At 35.7% G+C, this 18,776-nt stretch overlaps 2 protein-coding genes across 9 annotated transcripts in view; one reads left to right on the top strand and one right to left on the bottom strand.

Annotated features, from left to right (window-relative positions):
- The window catches only part of LOC150109819 (cAMP-dependent protein kinase type II regulatory subunit-like), a 487,212-nt gene extending 474,447 nt beyond the window's left edge, over nt 1-12,765 (top strand). For all 4 annotated transcript variants that reach the window (XM_090413727.1, XM_090413588.1, XM_090413646.1 and 1 more), the window contains one exon: nt 12,105-12,765. In XM_090413727.1, the coding sequence (XP_090269853.1) occupies nt 12,105-12,223 (119 nt within the window). In that variant the 3' untranslated portion in view covers nt 12,224-12,765. The remainder of the gene's footprint in view (nt 1-12,104) is intronic.
- Nucleotides 12,766-12,896: 131 nt separating this feature from the next.
- Fancd2 (Fanconi anemia complementation group D2) overlaps nt 12,897-18,776 on the bottom strand; it is an 883,021-nt gene continuing 877,141 nt past the window's right edge. For all 5 annotated transcript variants that reach the window (XM_090413132.1, XM_090413256.1, XM_090413216.1 and 2 more), the window contains one exon: nt 12,897-13,093. In XM_090413132.1, the coding sequence (XP_090269258.1) occupies nt 12,998-13,093 (96 nt within the window). In that variant the 3' untranslated portion in view covers nt 12,897-12,997. The remainder of the gene's footprint in view (nt 13,094-18,776) is intronic.

Genomic DNA, 18,776 nt, shown 5'->3' with positions numbered 1-18,776 from the left:
TGCTTGCAGTTTGAAGCTCATGGATATGAGTCTGAAGTGGCAGAATGGGTCTAAAAATATTGGTTGCCAGGAGAAAAGGGGCCCACCCACAACTATAAGGTTATCATTTAATTTTTATATGAAATAAATAAAATTTTCAAAAAATACATAAGTGAATATTTTTTAGTAATTACAGTGTGCATATATTGTACATATTATTGGCAGTATACAGTAGATACAAAATGTTATAATTGAATTTTTTAATTTTTTTTTTTTTTTTTTTTACATTTTAAATAAATGGTGAATATTTTTAATAGTTTGCTTGTACTGAACATTTTACGCCTTAACAGGTAGTTCAAAAGCATATTCCATGCAGTCCACTATATTAAGAGCAATCATTTGAATTCCCAAGATGATTGTGCAAATCTGTCAATAATTGCTTCTGCATCCAATTCATCTAACAATTCCTTTTCAGTGGATACAACATGTATGATTTCAAGTTCCCCTCAGACAGTGAATTTCTTAGCATCTTCATGATCTTTAGCTTTGAAAATGCCCTCTCACATTGGACTTCAGTAACTGATAGTGTGTGTGTGTGTGTGTAGATGACTTTATAAAGTTCACAAAGGTTATCATATGCCTTGTCATGAAGTCTGTTGGATGCCAGAATTTTTAGTACACATGGGCAAGTGCTACAAATTTTACACTTGTTGCAACTGGAATCCATATTCTTACCATCATTTAGCAATAGCTTTAATACATCAAAGTTCGAAGTAAAAGAAAACAATTCCAATATTACTTGATCTTTGCTGATTTGTGGAGGCAGCTTAATAATACCTTCCAATGCTTCATCTTCAAGGCCCTTCTCTGCAACAGTTTTAAACTTTGCTGGGTGCATAAAGGATAAATCTTTATACAACTTTTTGTGTTGTACAAAGCGTGAATCTAGTGACTGGATAATGCAGTCACTAGATTCACTGGAGAATGCAGAAAATGAAGGAATTTCCTTCATCATCTATAAGCTCATCTGCCATTCTTTTCTTCTTCCTCTGTCTTAACTGGTAATGCTGTTTCCAAAGAGTCAATTTCCAATTTTTGAATTTCATCCATATTCAACTGTGAAATCTTGTCATTACCTTAATTTACAAATTCCAATGCCTTGCTGTAAACGTTATCAAATGTTCTTGTCTGTTCATTCAACTTTGTTGTAGCTGAATCTATTAAACTCCAAGCAGTAAACATATCTAAACTACTTGTCTGTAAATAACTTGATAATGGGGCTGTAGTTTCAAATATATACAAGTAAATGCTGTCAATATTGTTTCAAACTTTAGAAGACTTTGTAGTAAAACATTTGCTTCGTGTTTTGTTTTTGCATCAAACTTGTCTGAATCTTGTATCATTGATAAGTATGTCAATAGATTTACAAAAGTACTCACAGCAATAACATCATCGAAACGTCCAAATATAATTGTTGCTACATTGAATTTTACTGACCACCTTGTCTCACCAATTAGCTTTAATCATTTCATTTTTTCTTTCCTAGATCTTTTCCAACAACTTCTATCCATACAGTCATTCTTGTCTATGTTTTCACAAAAGTTGCTAAATTCTGGAGCAAATTGAAAAAAGAAACTGCAGGCATGCAACATTTTGTTCTTTCAGTTATCAGCCACATCAGTAATTTACTTTGTAAACCATTATACTGGCCATGGTAGCTTGCAGCCCCATCTATACTATCAGATGAACATTTTTGGGGATCAATTTTAAGATGTTGTTATCTTTTAGTCAATAGATCAAAAAGTCTCTGTCCTGTACCATCATTACTTGGCACAACTGAAAATAGTTGCTCACAGTAACACCTTTAAGTACATACCGAATGAAAATGCCAAACTGATTGTTGGATGAATTATCTTGTGTTGAATCAAATTGAATAGAATAATATTTTGCTTGAGAAACTTCACGACTAATTCTTTCTTTTATCATATTTTCCATAATTTGGATTAACATGTTAATATTTGTAAAATTTTTACTCAGGTATGTAACAAGTCCACCACAGCCTTTACTTTGAGCCTTTCCTTGTTGTTCTAATTGTTTGATTCTTTGGGTAGACTTGTTTTGTACTGCAGAAATTTGAGCTGCCATAATGGGGGTCATATTTGGCCATCAACTGCACTGTAGCTAAAATATTGATATTATACAGAGTGTTGGCCGATTCATTTCTGTGACCTCGAAAAGGAATTGCTTGTTTGCCTAATATCTTTATGAAGTCTATAATCCTCATGACAATATTCCTTTCTTTTTAATTAGTGAAGATGCAAAAAATTATCTCAAGTGCCATCATTAACTACATTGATAAATTGCTGAACATAAATGACATTGTTGTTGTCGATTCGTGTAAAGCCAAGCTCTGGCTAATATGCCTGTAGTCACTAAAGCCATGTAGAAAGGGTGATGGATTACAGGGAGACTCAAAAGCCAAGCAGTATGAACAATATAAGCACCTGTTTTCTTTGTTATATGTTAGCCCTTTTCTTGGGACTGAGTCATTCATAATTTTCCTCATACAAATGAGCATCAAATGGCAGATCATCAAGTGGCTGAAATGAATGTTCAGCAAAAAACAGTTTCAGATTTGCTCATCATGGATATTGCAAGATTCCAGCAGTTGATCTTTCATTTGATAATGACCTTTTAGTAGCATAAAAATATAATTAAGATCCAATATTATTACTGTATGCAACTAAAATTTACGTTGTATTACTATTTCAATAAAATAATTTTTCAAGGATACTTTATAAATCACTAATAGTAGACTGATGGGTCGGTAGTTCATCAACTCAGTTAACATACATATTTTTTAAAAGAATTGAATGACTAGAACTGAGATTTAAGTAAAAAGGTTTTAATATTAAAACACTACTAGTTTTGGCTTGTAACGCCTTCATCAGGTAACATTATAAAAGAAAGAAAAAACACTGAAGCTTAAATAAACTAAGAACACCATAGAGTCTATACATAATTAACATTAAAACATTGTGGTTGTTAAAGCTGTTCTTTTGTTTGTGGTATTGTTGGGAAAGTACGTGCTAGTAGCATCTCGTGAACGCCAGTACATGATTACAGCTGAATGACTATCTGGGAGGTTGTAGCTCAAGTTATTATTTAGATGAACAGGATTGAAGATGATTTCCCTACATTCTACGATTTTTCTCTCTAGTTCATTGCAACAAAAGATGTTAGTAGATTTTTCTCAGCAGACTTTGTGACTTTGGCTTTCATCATTAGGATTAGCTGAGAAAAAGATATGACTTGATAATGTACTGGCTCACTGTCTCTTGTTAGTAATGTCCCTCACGTGTTCTTCCATACGCAATTCGACAGATTTGTCTGTCTGCCTAAAATAAGGAATATCACAATCACACGATATTTTATATACACCAGGGTATTTGAGTTGATGATGACAAGGTTCTGATATTGTATTTTCTTAGAACTCTTTTGCTAATTTATGTGAAACTGTACTTATGTAAGGAATAGATATATTGCCTTTGAATCTATTTGTTTCTTCTGAGTGATGTCTAGGAGGATTAAGAAGGAATTTTTCAATGATTCTCTTGGAATATCCATTAACTTTGAAAGAAGTTTTGAGATGGTTTAAAATAAAGGAAGAGATAGAGGATTTTAAAACCAAGGCTAAGTAAATATTTGCAAGTACAGGGGATAAAGGATTACCCATAGCCGGTTCATGATTTTGTTTGTATATAGTATCTCGAAATTTCAAATTTTATCCCCTGTACTCGCAAATATTTACTTAGAGGATTTTGAAACCAAGTCTACCTCTTCCTTTATTTTAACACCTAAAGTTTGGAAATGCTATGTACATGATGTCTTCATTATTTGGAGCCATGGATATGATTCCCTTATGGTTTTCCTCAAACATCTCAATAGCCAACATCAAAGTATTAAGTTTACTGCCGAGTTTGAAACGGATAATTCCTTGCCTTTTCTTGACGTCAAACCGACACGCTCCTCTGGTAAACTCAAAATATCGATGTATATAGAAAATCAACGCATACCAACAGATATCTACATAATCAGTCCCATCACTTCCCTCCTCATAAGCTTGGAATAATTTCCACCTTGGGACATAGAGCCTGTTCTCTTCTGGGACCCAAATGAACTTCTTACAGAAATAAACCATCTCAAAACTTCTTTCAAAGTCAATGGATATTCCAAGAGAATCATTGAAAAATTCGTAGACATCACTCAGAAGAAACAAATAGATTCAAAGGCAATATTTCTATTCCTTACATAAGTACAGTTTCACACAAATTAGCAAAAGTTCCAAGAAAATACAATATCAGAACCTTGTTCACTTCACTTCCAAAAATCCATTTCTTAATAAGCCACCCAAAACCTTGTCATCATCTAAAATACCCTGGTGTATATAAAATATTATGTGATTGTGATATTCCTTATTTTAGGCAGACAGACAAATCTGTCGAATTGCGTATGGAAGAACACACGAGGGACATTACTTACAAGAGACAGTGAGCCAGTGCATTATCAAGTCATATCTTTTTCTCGGCTAATTCTAATGATGAAAGCCAAAGTCACAAAGTCTGCTGGGAAAAAATCTACTAACATCTTCCGTTGCAATGATGAACTAGAGAGAAAAACCGTAGAATGTAGGGAAATCATCTTCAATCCTGTTCATCTAAATAATAACTTGAGCTACAACCTCCCGGATAGTCATTCAGCTGTAATCATGTACTGGCGTTCACGAGATGCTGCTAGCACGTACTTTCCCAACAATACCACAAACGAAAGAACAGTTTTAATAACCACAACATTTTAATGTTAATTATGTATAGAGACTCTCTATGATGTTCTTAGTTTATTTAAGCTTCAGTGTTTTTTCTTTCTTTTATAATGTCACCTGATGACGGCGTTACAAGTCGAAACTAGTAGTGTTTTAATATTAAAACCTTTTTACTTAAATCTCGGTTCTAGTCATTCAATTCTTTAAAAAAAAAAAAAAAAATATATATATATATATATATATATATATATAAAACATTATGAAGATGATGAGAAGTTTGTTCAGCATGTTCGGAGTTGGACAATATGGGTGTTGATTAGTAGCTGCTCTAGTTCAAACATAATTAGAAGAAAGTGGAGGAATGATAATTACCAGTTCAGCAAAGGGTTCCCATTATGTTTGATTAACTATTAAGCGGATCACCCTTTTCTGTATATCATCAAGAATTCTTACGGAGGTTTTGGGTATACCACCCAAACCTACTACCTGAAGATGCCATTTCCTGAGTTATTGGATAAACAAACTTCACTTTATCATGGTATTCAGCACACCCCTTGAGAATACATATTAGGAATTTAATGAATTATATTTCATTTTTAATTTTAATCAAGATTATTTTAACATTTTTTTCCTTTTTAAATTGCAAATTTTAATTTTTGAATTTGTATGATAGTTACATGTTTGATATAGGAAAGACATCTGAATACTACCTTCCTTCTCCTCGAATTTCTAATTCACTAATAATACTCTTTTTTTTTTTTTTAATTATCTAGCAAATGGTAATCTAAACATTTAGCAATTTCTTAATGCACATAGTATTACTTTAATAGAAATCTTCCGGTCTTTTAACCACGTTTATTAGGGAACTGGTTTTTTCAAAAACTAAACAAGTACTAAAAATAACGCCACAAGTTTCGTTAATCGTAAGGCTAACATCTTCAGGGATGAAGAGAACTAGCAGTTTAAAGGTAAACAAGTACTAAAAATAACCCCACAAGTTTCGTTAGTTGTAAGACTAACATCTTCAGGGATGAAGAGAACTAGCAGTTTAAAGCACAAACTATAAGAAATTACGAAAAATAAGTTCATTTGTTGGTATTATGAACATCAAAAGATAATAATAAATTTAGTTTAATCCTTTATCCAAGTGTGAGCAAACAAAGTTTGTGCCTGAACGTATCTTCAGGACTGGGATCTGTAGTACAACACTGGGAAACTCATAGCAAAGGTGGACCAAGCTAATATCACTCCTATCTCAGTATCTCCCATAATGCAAAACACATCTCCTTGCAGATATGTATAATGTTATGCATTAAGGGAAGGGCCACTACCCAGACTAGTTTCGACCTTTACTGAGGTCTCCTCAGTGGGAGCCAGACACAGACCTGGAGACACCAGGCAGAAGCAATAGCGAGGTCATCTTTACGTATAGGAGTTGCCAAAAGGTGTGCCACCTTTTTATTAAATTACTCTGGATTTAGAGAAAGATGTTGAAAGTTTATTTTTCACTTGGTTAGACTATAATAAATTTAGTTCAATCCTTTATCCAAGTGTGAGCAAACAAAGTTTGCACCTGAAAGTATCTTCAGGACTGGAGTCAGGTAGTACAACACTGGGCAACTTATAGCAAAGGTGGACCAAGCTAACATCACTCTTATCTCAGTATCTCCCATAATGCAAAACACATCTCCTTGTGGATATGTATAATGTTATGCATTAAGGGAAGGGCCACTACCCAGACTAGTTTGACCTTTATTGAGGTCTCTTCAGTGGGAGCCAGGCCCAGACGTGGAGATACCAGGCAGAAGCAATAGAGAGGTCATCTTTACCTATAGGAGTTGCCAAAAAGGTGTGCAACCTTTTTATTAAATTACTCTGGATTCAGAGAAAGATGTTGAAAGTTTATTTTTCACTTGGTTAGACTGTAATAAATTTAGTTTAATCCATTATATATTCTGATGTCATGTGTTAAATAAATAAATACCACCCACCCCAAGCAAAAAATAGGCGTAATTAAAACCTTAAGGGTATACAGCATCCCCAGTACAGAAGAAAAGTGGAAAGAAGAAATACAATATTTAACATAGATCCTACAACTGAATGGTTAAACAACTAAGAGAATTAAGAAAATTCTCAATCCAGCACTAACAAAAAACTTAAATAAACAATTATTATTATTATAATACGGCTATTTTGCCTGCTTCAGTTTAGGAGTGCCCCTGTTTAAATGTCATTGGCTACTTACTCATGGATTCTTAGAGCATTGTAGATGTAAATTTACCGAAAAGTATACGTAGCATAAAAATTCTTTCTGCGATGTCCAAAAACTACTGAGTGAGTGGAGGGGGGGGGGTAGTCAATTTGGGAGAATTAAAATAGAAAAACCCATTTTTTTTTCAGTAATATATATATAAACATTTATATTATATTATATTATATAGGGTAGGAAAGGGCGAAACGGTTGATTTTTTTTATATAGGAAGGGGAAAAGGGGGTTGACGGGGTGCGGTCTGTTTCGACTATTCTTGGTCGTCATCTGAACACATTGGGAAAGTGGATGCTATGTCAGGTCGGGTAGGTGCTTCTGTTTTTGAAGTGTTAGTGTTATTGCCTATTGGTTGGGGTTGTGACCTCAATTTTATGTTGTGAAGCTTCCAAACCTCGGAGATTATGTAGGGCCTATGTACGTTGATAGAGTTCGCGTCACATTTTATGGCTATTGTTTCCGATATTCTAAGCATTGTTTCATTGTCTTGTCTGTCTACTATGATGGCCTTGTCGATCTGCGGGGTATGTTTTTGTTCAAGGGCGTGAACAGCTATTTCCGTTTTTCCTGTTTTTCTTTTTGATGTTGCATTTTTTAGTGTTTAAATGTTCTGGACTAGGGATGTTACAATCACTGAAGTGTTCTTGTAGTCTTGCCCATAAAGACCTGATGGTGGGACCTGTGTAGGTGATATCACAGTCTTTTTGGCAGGGAAATTTATAGACTACATTGTGATCAAATATTTCTTTCTGTGTGTGAGGTTTGGTGGGTTTTAGGAGATTTGCCAGTTTTTGGTTTGTGGTGAATACCAGTTTGTAGTCAGTATGTTTGAAGATGTATTTATAGGCTTTGTATGTGTTTTGGGTGTATGGTAGTTTGATAATTTTTTGTGTTGGGAAGTTCGTTTTGGTACTTGGGTTGTTTTGGCGGTTTTTTGCCGTCCTGTTTGCATAGTTAATCAGTTGCGTGGGATAGTTGCGATTTATGAAGATCTGTGTTAGTTTTTTTATTTCTGTGTTTAGATTACTCTGATTGGTTGAAAATTTGTAAGCATTTATGAATTGTGATACGATGACAAATTTTTTAACAGAATATGGATGGTATGAGTGAAAATGGAGGTAGTTTCCAATATGCGAGGGTTTGTGGTATACTTTTGTGGCTATTTTGTTGTATGTTCTGGTTAATGTCAAGTTTAAGAAATTGATGGATTTGTTCTGTTCGGTTTCTGTGGTGAATTTTAGTCTGTTGCTGTAACCGTTTAGGGATGTTTTTAAGGTGGTGATGTGTGTGGGATTTCCAATGCACAGAATATCGTCCACGTATCTGCCATAAAAGGTGATGCCAGGGAGTTAAATAAACAAGACTTCAAGAATGCAGTCACCCTTCTTTATATCAAGAATGTAAGAGATAAATTAGCCAAATTACTCTACAAGTATGACACAAAAGTGACTTCCTTGCCACATGAAAAAATATCAAGATCTCTTCATCCTCTGAAAACCCCCACATCACCCAATGAAAAAAACCAGGGGTTTCTAATATTCATTGTTCGAAGTTTATTTTGTTTATTTTGCACTTGGTTAGACTATAATAAATTTAGTTTAATCCTTTATCCAAGTAGACAAACAAAGTTTTCATCTTAAAATATCTTCAGGACTGAGGCAAGATCTGTTTGCAACTCGTAGCAAAGGTGGACCAAGCTTTCATCACTGCTTGTCTTAGTATCGCCCATAATGCAAAGCACATCTCTTTGCAGACATATATAATGCTATGCATTAAGGGAAGGGCCACTACCCAGATCAGTTTCAACCTTTATTGAAGTCTCGTCAGTGGGAGGCAGACCCAGAAGTGGTGATACTAAGGCAGAAGCAATGGAGAGGTTATATTTACCTATACGAGTCCACCTTTGCTACAAGTTGCCAACAGATGTACCACCTTGCCTCAGTCCTGAAGATATTTTCAGGCGCAAACTTTATTTGCCTAGACTTGGATAAAGGATTAAACTAAATTTATTATAGTCTAACCAAGTGCAAAATAAACTTCCAACATCTTTCTCTAAATCCAGAATAATTTAATAATAAGGTGGTACACCCTTTGGTAACTCGTATAGGTAAATATGACCTCTCTATTGCTTCTGCCTTAGAATCACCACTTCTGGGTCTGCCTCCCACTGACAAGACCTCAATAAAGGTCAAAACTGGTCTGGGTAGTGGACCTTCCCTTAATGCATAGCATTATACATGTCTGCAAGGAGATGTGCTTTGCATTATGGGAGATGCAAAGACAACGTGTGATGAAAGCTTGGTCCACCTTTGCTATGAGTTGCCAACAGATGTACTACCTTGCCTCAGTCCTGAAGATATTTTCAGGTGCAAACTTTGTTTGCCTACACTTGGATAAAGGATTAAACTAAATTTATAATATAATATTCATTGTTCCTGTGGCATCTGCTACGTGGTGTTGTGTCCCAATTTATGATTATTATTCTAACAATTATCCTTACAAGTGAAATTCTACTTATCTTTATCCAATCTTCACCTATGTATGAGATATTACTCAAAATACAAATATTTAAGCTATTTCTTCCCTTAGTGTCCCTAATATTTATATTATACTGCACCTTTTAGGACATTTAGTTTGAGATATTAAATACAAAAACAACGAGCAATTACTAAAATATGTCTGAATGTGAAACAATATTGCAGTAGTGAAACTTAATCTCATAACTCATCTATATATTCTCCCCTCCCGCGTGATTAGGTTCGTACGTTTTCAAGTGGTGCATTGGGCAGCAATTTCAGACAACTGTTTTATCAATGAACAAAGGTTTATTAAACTCATCAGCATGGTACACTTCAAGTTCTAATATATAACTCAATTCAATACTAAGAAAACATTTACAAAATAACATTAGCTAATCACAAATATTTGGCTAAGATCTATATGGGTACTGCGATCATGCCGCCATAACAAATTCAACACATACAATCATATGTATAATCCCAGATCTAATTAACACTTTAGTTAACCCTATATTAGTCTGAATATGCTATATGCTGTAGCACATGGACATATGTGATCAATTCACTCTATTTAACTATCTAAAACTATGTAGATTAAACTATCCTTTCACTGTGCTAACACGTAACTTTGACATTTAAAACTTTCCTATAAGTTACAATACACATGCATAAATCTCAGGACACATGAATACCTATATAATTAATATTAAACAAGCATACTCTCAGTATAATCAGTCATGTACTAAAGTCCTAGTATAATTTTCCTTAGTCTCATCAACAGTTCAGTAATAGAATAATGATTACAATTACAGACGATTTCAGTTAACATGAGATTTTTACAGTACCTTTTTGACTTGGGTTTTCAATATTGGCCTCTACCGTTTTTCCGATTGTACTATCCTGGGATGAACACCTCTATAATCTGTCACTCCTAAGTTCTTTTGGCATTAAACTGGGCTTTTGCGATCTTAATTTTTCGTACTTGAATTAAGGACACACTTAAAATCATCTATACAATGGCTGTGAAACTCACCACGTGGACACCGACTTCTTTACAGATTTCCTTTTCTCGTAGTTGTCACTGGATGATGAAACACATAGACAATACCTTCTTTCCTTTAGCTAAATGGCATTCCTTGTTTCTTACCATAGGAAATACGAAATCGAAATCCCGCTCACTCTTGTTCCCTTGTCGTGTCGGACGGAGATTTAACTTCAACCCTACCACTAAGGAAACCCGCGTGAAACCTATACAAAAAAGCCCGTGAAGAAACTCTCTGGGAAAAAGCCTTGTGTGTGTGTGTGTGGGGGGGGTTCTAACCCTTTTATACCTTGACCCCTACCAGCACCTTCTTTAATTTCTTTTCTCCGCCCCTTACAGGAACGACTTCACCGACCAATTAGGGTGGCGTTTTCTGCCAAACATCCTGCGGTCGGCAAGCACATGACTCGCACGTGACGATGTCTCAATCCTGGAATTGATCCTGGGCGATAGTCTTTTGCTAGCCTCAAATTAATCCCCCTTCCAAATTTTCTAAGAATTTACTTAATATTTTAATCTTTCATTTCAAGTGTTAAAACTAGCCTCTCACAATTTCTTATGAGTAATCCTTTCTGTCTTATTTAGCTAATTTTTTTTTCATATCACAACTGTAATATATTCCTTCTTTTATTATTTAGTTCAACAAACACTTTTTTGTTATATATTTTACTTGGATGCAAGAATATTTTTCTTTCTTTAAATAATTTATGTATTAGCTCTTATACAGGGATTTTATTTTATTTTCTCTTCATGTTACACCATGATAACTGAAAATTCCACATAGTGAAGGTATCAGGGTGTAACAGTGGGCCAGACAGGGAGATCAGGGGAAATCTGCATGAGCGAACATCAAAAGGACGTACAAAAGAAGAGAGAACATAAATCTGGCTTAGCATAATCACACAGCTTCTACCTGTCATGATGTGCTGTGGGATAGAACAAACATGTCCTATGTTGATAAGAATTGTTTCACAAGAAAATTCAAAGAGGGCAGCAAATATGATTAAAATTCCTATGCAATGCAACAAAAACCAAGGTTTGATTTTAAATCAAGTTTGGTCATTGTTTATTAAAAATTTACCTACTTCAGACCTCGGACAGAGTGAGCATGAACCACAGAATGCGACAACAAATAGCACTGTCTCCAACTAACATGCATAAACGGTTATATAGATCTGTTATTCAGTTTTTTTTAACGAACTTTTTTGATGTTCATAATACCAACAAATGAACTTGTTTTTCATAATTTCTTATAGTTTGCGCTTTAAACTATTAGTTCTCTTTACCTAGATAATCATAAGATGTTAATCTTATGACTAATGAAACTTGTCAGGTTATTTTTAGTACTTGTTTAGTTTTTTTTTTAAAAACCAGATCCCTAATGAACATGTGGCCATAAAACCGGAATATTTCTATTGAACTTCTTAACCACAGAAAGCTACGCATGAATATAGTATTGCTTTGTTTTAATTTTAGTTTTGGATGTACAAGCATTTGAACGCCTTCTAGGCCCTTGTATGGAAATTATGAGGCGCAACATTGATGACTATGAAAAACAGGTTAGAGAAATATTTGGTGGACCAGCAGATGCATGATTATCCTATATCAGATTCCTGTTTTGTCCAAAGTCTTGTGATTCGTAGTACATTTCATTGATGCTTTAATCCTGTGATTGGAGATTTACTGCTAAATAGGATGGACTGCAGACTTGGTGCATTGCACATTTGAGGCTAGCCATTGTGGAAAAAAAAATATTTTTGTAACTCATTACCTTCTTTGTGTATCTCATTCCATTATGATGTATATTGCCCAGGATGCACAGTTTTAATTTCATGAACAAACTAATGTAGTTGGATAATACTGTTGAATCAGATGTCCTTTTAAAAGCACTGAAGGCCATAGTTATTTCTTACATCTGCTTATAAAAATGAGATAATCAAATTTATAATTTAATTTACAAATTAAATGTCTGTATAATAATAATTTCATTTATTTTAGTTAAAGAATGCTAGCATTCCCTGATAGCTGGGAATACTTTACTTTTTTTCATTTATTATGCTTAAATTAGTTTTTAATTTGAACACAGAAGACTGGTCTAAGGAATGTTTTTAAATACATTTTATTATAAGTTATTTATTTGACTGTATTATGACTTTCTTTTTCCCTTTTCTCAATAAATATATGTTTTTAAGTACATTTTATTATAAGTTATTTATTTTACTGTATTATGACTTCCCTTTTCTCAATAAATATTTGCTCACATTTGTATCTGTGCCAATTTATTTTTACATGTTTTGATTTTTATTAAATTACATCCATGTAAGTAATTTCAAATAAACATTTAATTTTACAATTTATTGAATTTGATTTCAAGACTCCTCACTGGCATCTGACATTTCTTTAATTTCTTCATGGTTTGGTTTCACATGTTTAGGACTTGGGGTTCCTTCATCTTCTTCCAGCTCCTGGAATTTTTTTTTTTTTTTTTTAATAGGACTTCTTTTACTATCATTGCTACTATACTAAAAACTTAACCTTGTATTACATTTATTGTAAATAGTTTATTATTACTCACACATGCTGAAAACCATCTCAAGATTTATACGCATTCTTTTTGTAATGATAAACCAACTCACAAATTTTTAGTGTTATCTACGGGCAGGAGTTAAGCCAAGTGATGGAATTTATCTATTACCTGAATGAAATAATCTTAATTGAATTTTATTAGGAAACTAGCATTAACATGCATATTCATACAATAAAAATTAGATTAAACTTATGGAATTATATTGTTTTAACCTTTATCCAAGTATTATCATAATGCATAGCATTATACACATCTGAAATTGTGTGCACTTTGCATTATGGATTGTAAAGGCAATTAATGGGAGGTCATTGGCTTCTATATACAAGGAGCCTAGTTGTGAATAGATTTCATGTGCAAACTTTGTTTGCTTACACTTGGATAAAAAATAAAACAGGTTTATAATTTCTTCTTACATTTAATCTAATTTGCAATCAAGTGAAAAATTTCCATATGTATATTCCTTATCATACTTTAATTTCTAGCATAGAGACCACATGTGGCTTTTCTATTTGTTTGCATTTTTTTAACTTCTACTTCTAAAAAAACATGTGGTCTCCATGCTAAACCACAAAAATATTCATCAGCACATAGCACTTTGTTTATCTAAGCCTTTATGTAAAATGTAAAGAAAGTAAATATAAACAGATGTCAGTCTAGTCCTAATAGCATCTATGAAGCACAACATTTATCTCCTTTGATTTTATGCATCACACATATGGATTCTACCTTGACATTTTTGTAATCCCCCCCCCCCCCCCCAGAAAAAAGGAAGATGTTTTCCTGAAGGAAGGAAATCTCTGCAAGAATATAAAGATGACGACTGGTACTATTGCCAGTTTATTCACTATTTCCTCATTTAAATGTGAGGAAGTGCTTACAATACAGTTTGGAATAGCAGTACTTTGTGTACATAAACATTTTCCTTTCCAATAGCTAGAGGTAGTTCTGCCCAACATAAGTTGTCTGATGGTAAGACCACTTTTTTTATTTTTGTTTTTCTACTTCTGTTTTTAATTTGCATATATAGTCACTGTAACTATTTATTACTGTAACTATGTACTTTTTACTATTCTATAAATAGTAAAAAGAAAAGCTATGCATGATCATTAAAAAGAATGATATCATAAATTTCCTGATATGTATCCTCAAGGGATGCTCAGGCTACTATGACAGCATTACATGATTATGTTTCCATCATTATTAATCTCCTATCAACAATTTTTCCCCAAATTAGTCTATTACTTGTGAGCACTCCAATATTGTCGAATCCAACATTTCTATCTTCTTCTAATGCACATCTGACTGAATCAACTCACCTAGATCTTGGGTCTTCCTCTGGGTCATTTTTCTGCCATCTTGGCATCAAACACCTGTTTTGCTAACCTTAAGTGACCATACTACCTTAGATCAGTTCTGCTTACACATTTTTGAATGCTAACCAAGTCTAGTTCCTTTTTAATATGACTCTGCCATATACTAATAGTTTGTTGTTTTGGCTAATTTGTCTTATTCCATATAAATTTATTCAACTGTTCAACTGACTCCCCATCTTTACTAGTTTTACTTATTTTGTTGTCTATTTCCAAATCTAATTTACCATCTTCACTAAAAACTGTACCTAAACAGCTGAAATATTTTATGTTCCTGCCTATTTTCATGCCAAATTTAATATAGTTATCATGCAATTTATTTAGAGAACCATGAGCAAAGAGCCAAATTTCATATATCCAATTTTAATAATTTAAAATTGATTTAATGCCATAAATTAAAGATTAAACACTGTAACATGATCAGGCCATCAAAAAATGTTCATACCACATCATCTGTCGCGTGGGTTACCAATGGATGCGTTCGGGTTTTAGGCAGAGGGACCCGTTCGAAAAATATGTTACACTCTTCCTTAGACACCACTCTTCAGCACTCTGCTAGAGGAAACTCCATCAATAGGCCCGTTTGGGGAGGTGTTTAGGAGCAGTGCAAAGAAATGGTTCTGCAAAAGGATGGAAATGGCAACAACAGCGGCACCAGACTATGGCTTTAGGCAACTGGAACATCTCTCTGACAGGGAAGGAGTTGGAACTGGTCGAGGAAATCAAGCGCTACCGGTTAGACTTAGTTGGGTTTTCTTCGACCAAGAGGAGAGGCTCTGGAACTGTTGACCTGGATAAGGGGGTGGAAGATCTACTACTCTGGTGTGAGCCCGACAATGTCTGCTCAGGTGGGCGTGGGGATACTCACAAGCCCCCAGCTGTCAGACTGTGTAGCTGAGTGGATCCCATTGGGGGGACGGGTATGTGTGTTAAGGCTTCAGATGAAAAACCATGATTTGGCTGTGGTGCAAGCCTATGCACCTAATCTGGAGTCAGAATACTCTGCCTTCCTAGAGGAAGTGGATGCTGCTTTTGACAGGGTGGCTTCAATGCACATGGAATAGATGACCAGACATGGAGGGGTGTGGTTGGGAGGAACGGCGCCCCTGACCTTAATGCAAATGGGTTGAAATTATTGAATACCTTCTTCCAGCACTGAGAAGTCCATAAGTATACCTGGTACAGGGATACACTACAACAAAGGTCTCTGATTGACTTCTTTATAGTCTCAGCAGACCTATTTTCCTCCGTGTTGGATGTTCGTGTGAGAAAAGGGGCAGAACTGTCAACTGACCACCACCTTGTTGTGTGCACTCTACGGCTTCAGAAACCAGATGCTACCATCAATGCTGGTAGGCCTAAGCAGCTATACCACGTGAAATGGGAGGCATTGGAAAATGAGGCTGTGAGGAAGAATTTTACAGATGACATTTCCTCCAGGTTCAAAGATTCCCAAGCATACTGCAGATGTTGAGGAGGAGTGGAAGCTGTTCAGAACAGTTGTCACCACCTCTGCACTCTCATGCGGTGGCAGAAAGCGGCTTGGCGTGGCAATGGGCAGTGAGAAAAGGACAACTTGGTGGAACCAAGAAGTCCAAAAAAGGAGTCCTACCTAACATGGCTTAGGGTCAGGTCACCTGAGATGCATTTGCCGTATGCTGAGGCACGAAAAGCTGCTGCTGAGACAGTAAAGACAGCAAAGCAGAAGGTTTGGGAATCCTTTGGAGAAAGATTAGACTCATCCTATGCAAATGCAAACAAAGTATTCTGGCAGACCATCTGCCACCCTTCGAGGGAGGAAATCATGCACAGCAAGGGCAATTAAGGCCTCTGATGGTGCCCTTTTAACAACCGAGAAGGATATCCTTCACAGATGGAGGGAATACTTTGAAAGCCTTCTTAACCCGGATGGGCCCAGCTGTTGTGGACATCCAAGAGGTGCAGATCAGGGCAATGATTAATCTCACAGCAGAAGAGGTCCATTTAGCAATAAAATTGCTAAAATCGGGCAAGGCTACTGGCGATAATGAAATTCGGCCCAAAATGCTAAAAGCCTTAAATCGAGACAGTGTTCTCTGGCTGACTCGAGTGTGTCTGGCTGTTTGGATATCTGGGCGAGCACCAAAGCAATGGCAGACAGGCATAATAATACCATTCTTCAAGAAGGGAGACAAGAAGGTTTGCAGTAATTATCGTGGCATCTCTCTGCTGAACCTGCCTGGGAAAGTGTATGCTAGGTGCTTGGAAAGACGGTGCAGGAGTATAGTCGAGTCAAAGTTCCAGGAAGAACAATGTGGCTTTCGTCCTGGTAGAAGCACAACTGACCAAATCTTCATTTTAAGGCAAGTCGCTGAGAAATCTTGGGAATATGCTAAGAATGTCTACACATGTTTTGTGGACTTGGAGAAGGCATATGACCAGGTACCTCGGGATAAGCTTTGGCAAGTAGTACAGGGATATGGAGTGGATGGCCAACTATTGGCTGCCATCAAGTCCCTGTACGAATGCCCAGAGTTTTGTGTCAGGGTAAACAGCACAAAGTCTGAACCTTTCACAGTCTCTGTTGGCCTCCACCAAGGGTATGTTCTGTCATTACTCTTTTTCATAATATTTATGGACTGGATTGATAGGCACAGCCGAGACAGTGAGTGTGTCAGATGGAAGATGTAGCATTGGACGTCTGCTTTTTGCAGATAACCTAGTTCTACTTAGCTCTTCCACAGATGACCTCCAGCAGACCCTGGATAGGTTTGTAGCTGTTTGTGCAGATGCCGGAATGAAGATCAGTGTGGCCAAAACTGAAACATTCGTGGTCTCAAGACAACCATCCCAGTGCACTCCATGTAAATAACTTATTATTTACTCCACTTACATGTAAATAAGAAATTATTTACATGTAAGTGGAGTCCCAATGAAGTAGGTGGAGAAGCTTAAATACCTTGGGTCCATATTCATGAATGATGGAAAATGGCACGTAGATTCGAGGGGTTGTGGGGCTGACAAGACTCAACAGAGTCGAAGCTCTGCAATTCGGGAAACCCTCAACCGCTGCTTCTCCGTGTTGAGAGATCACAGTTACGTTGGTACAGGCACCTGATCAGAATGCCACAAGAGAGGCTCCCTCAGCAGGCCCTCTTTGCCAAGCCAGGGTGGGAGGCCACGTGGAAGGCCAAGGATTTGCTGGATAAATTATATCCAAAACCTTGGGTGGACACGTTTGGGAATCCCACCAGAACACCTGAGCTTGGTGGCAGAGGATCGTGACCATTGGGAGTTCCTCTTGCAGCTGTTGCCCCCACAACCAAATTAGGAAAGTTGGGCCTTGAAGATGTATGTAATTAAAGATACCAAGAAATTATTTACTTGGTTATCCAAGTGTAAGCAAACAAGTTTGTGCCTGAACTATTGGGTCTGGCTCCCACTGATGAAACCTCAATAAAGATCGAAACCAGTCTGGGTAGTGACCCTTCCCATAATGCATAGCACATACCCATAAGGATATGTACTTTGCATTATGGGATACTAAGACAAACAATGTGAAGTTATAAGCTTCTATATACAAGTTGAACCCAGTCAGGCACAAACTTGTTTGCTTACACTTGGATAAAGGATTAAACCAAATATGTAATTTCTTGGCATCTTTAATTTATAGTATCACCAAGTGGAAAAACTTCCAACAACTATCTCTAATCCAAAGTGATTTAATGCCACTTTCTTTCATAAGGTGATCTATACAGATGATGAATAAGAGTCGAAATAATGTGCAAGTTTGCCTTACAACTTAAATACAGATTATGTATTGCTCTGTATAATTTCCCATTTACTCCATATAAGCATAGTGTTTTGAAAAGCTTTTCTCTAGGCACTTTATCATATGCTTTTTTCTGGATCTACAAAACAAGTACTGATGCTTGTCATATTCCCATAATTTCTCAACTATTTTTCATAAATTATTTTCGAAAATCTCAACAACCTCTGTTTGAGCTGAACCAAGCTTGTTCTTCTCCAAGTTTCACTTGCATAATTTTTCTTAGCTTCTTTTCAAGAATGCAAGTACAGCAATCCCTCAATTAATGTGCCCCCAATTAGTGCGTCATTTTTTTTTTCGATACCCAAATTCGATTAGTGTGCCTATATACATCTTAAAAATAAGTTTTACAGATTTAAAAAAAAATTTGATCCATACATTTT

Source organism: Typopeltis vanoorti, chromosome 1 (assembly GCF_054136105.1).
Source record: "Typopeltis vanoorti isolate ZY-2024b chromosome 1, IOZ_Tvanoo_1.0, whole genome shotgun sequence".
In the NCBI taxonomy this organism is placed as follows: Eukaryota; Metazoa; Arthropoda; class Arachnida; order Uropygi; family Thelyphonidae; genus Typopeltis; species Typopeltis vanoorti.
The sequence above is the reverse complement of the archived record's forward strand: the minus strand, read 5'-3'. Positions and strand labels throughout refer to the sequence as shown.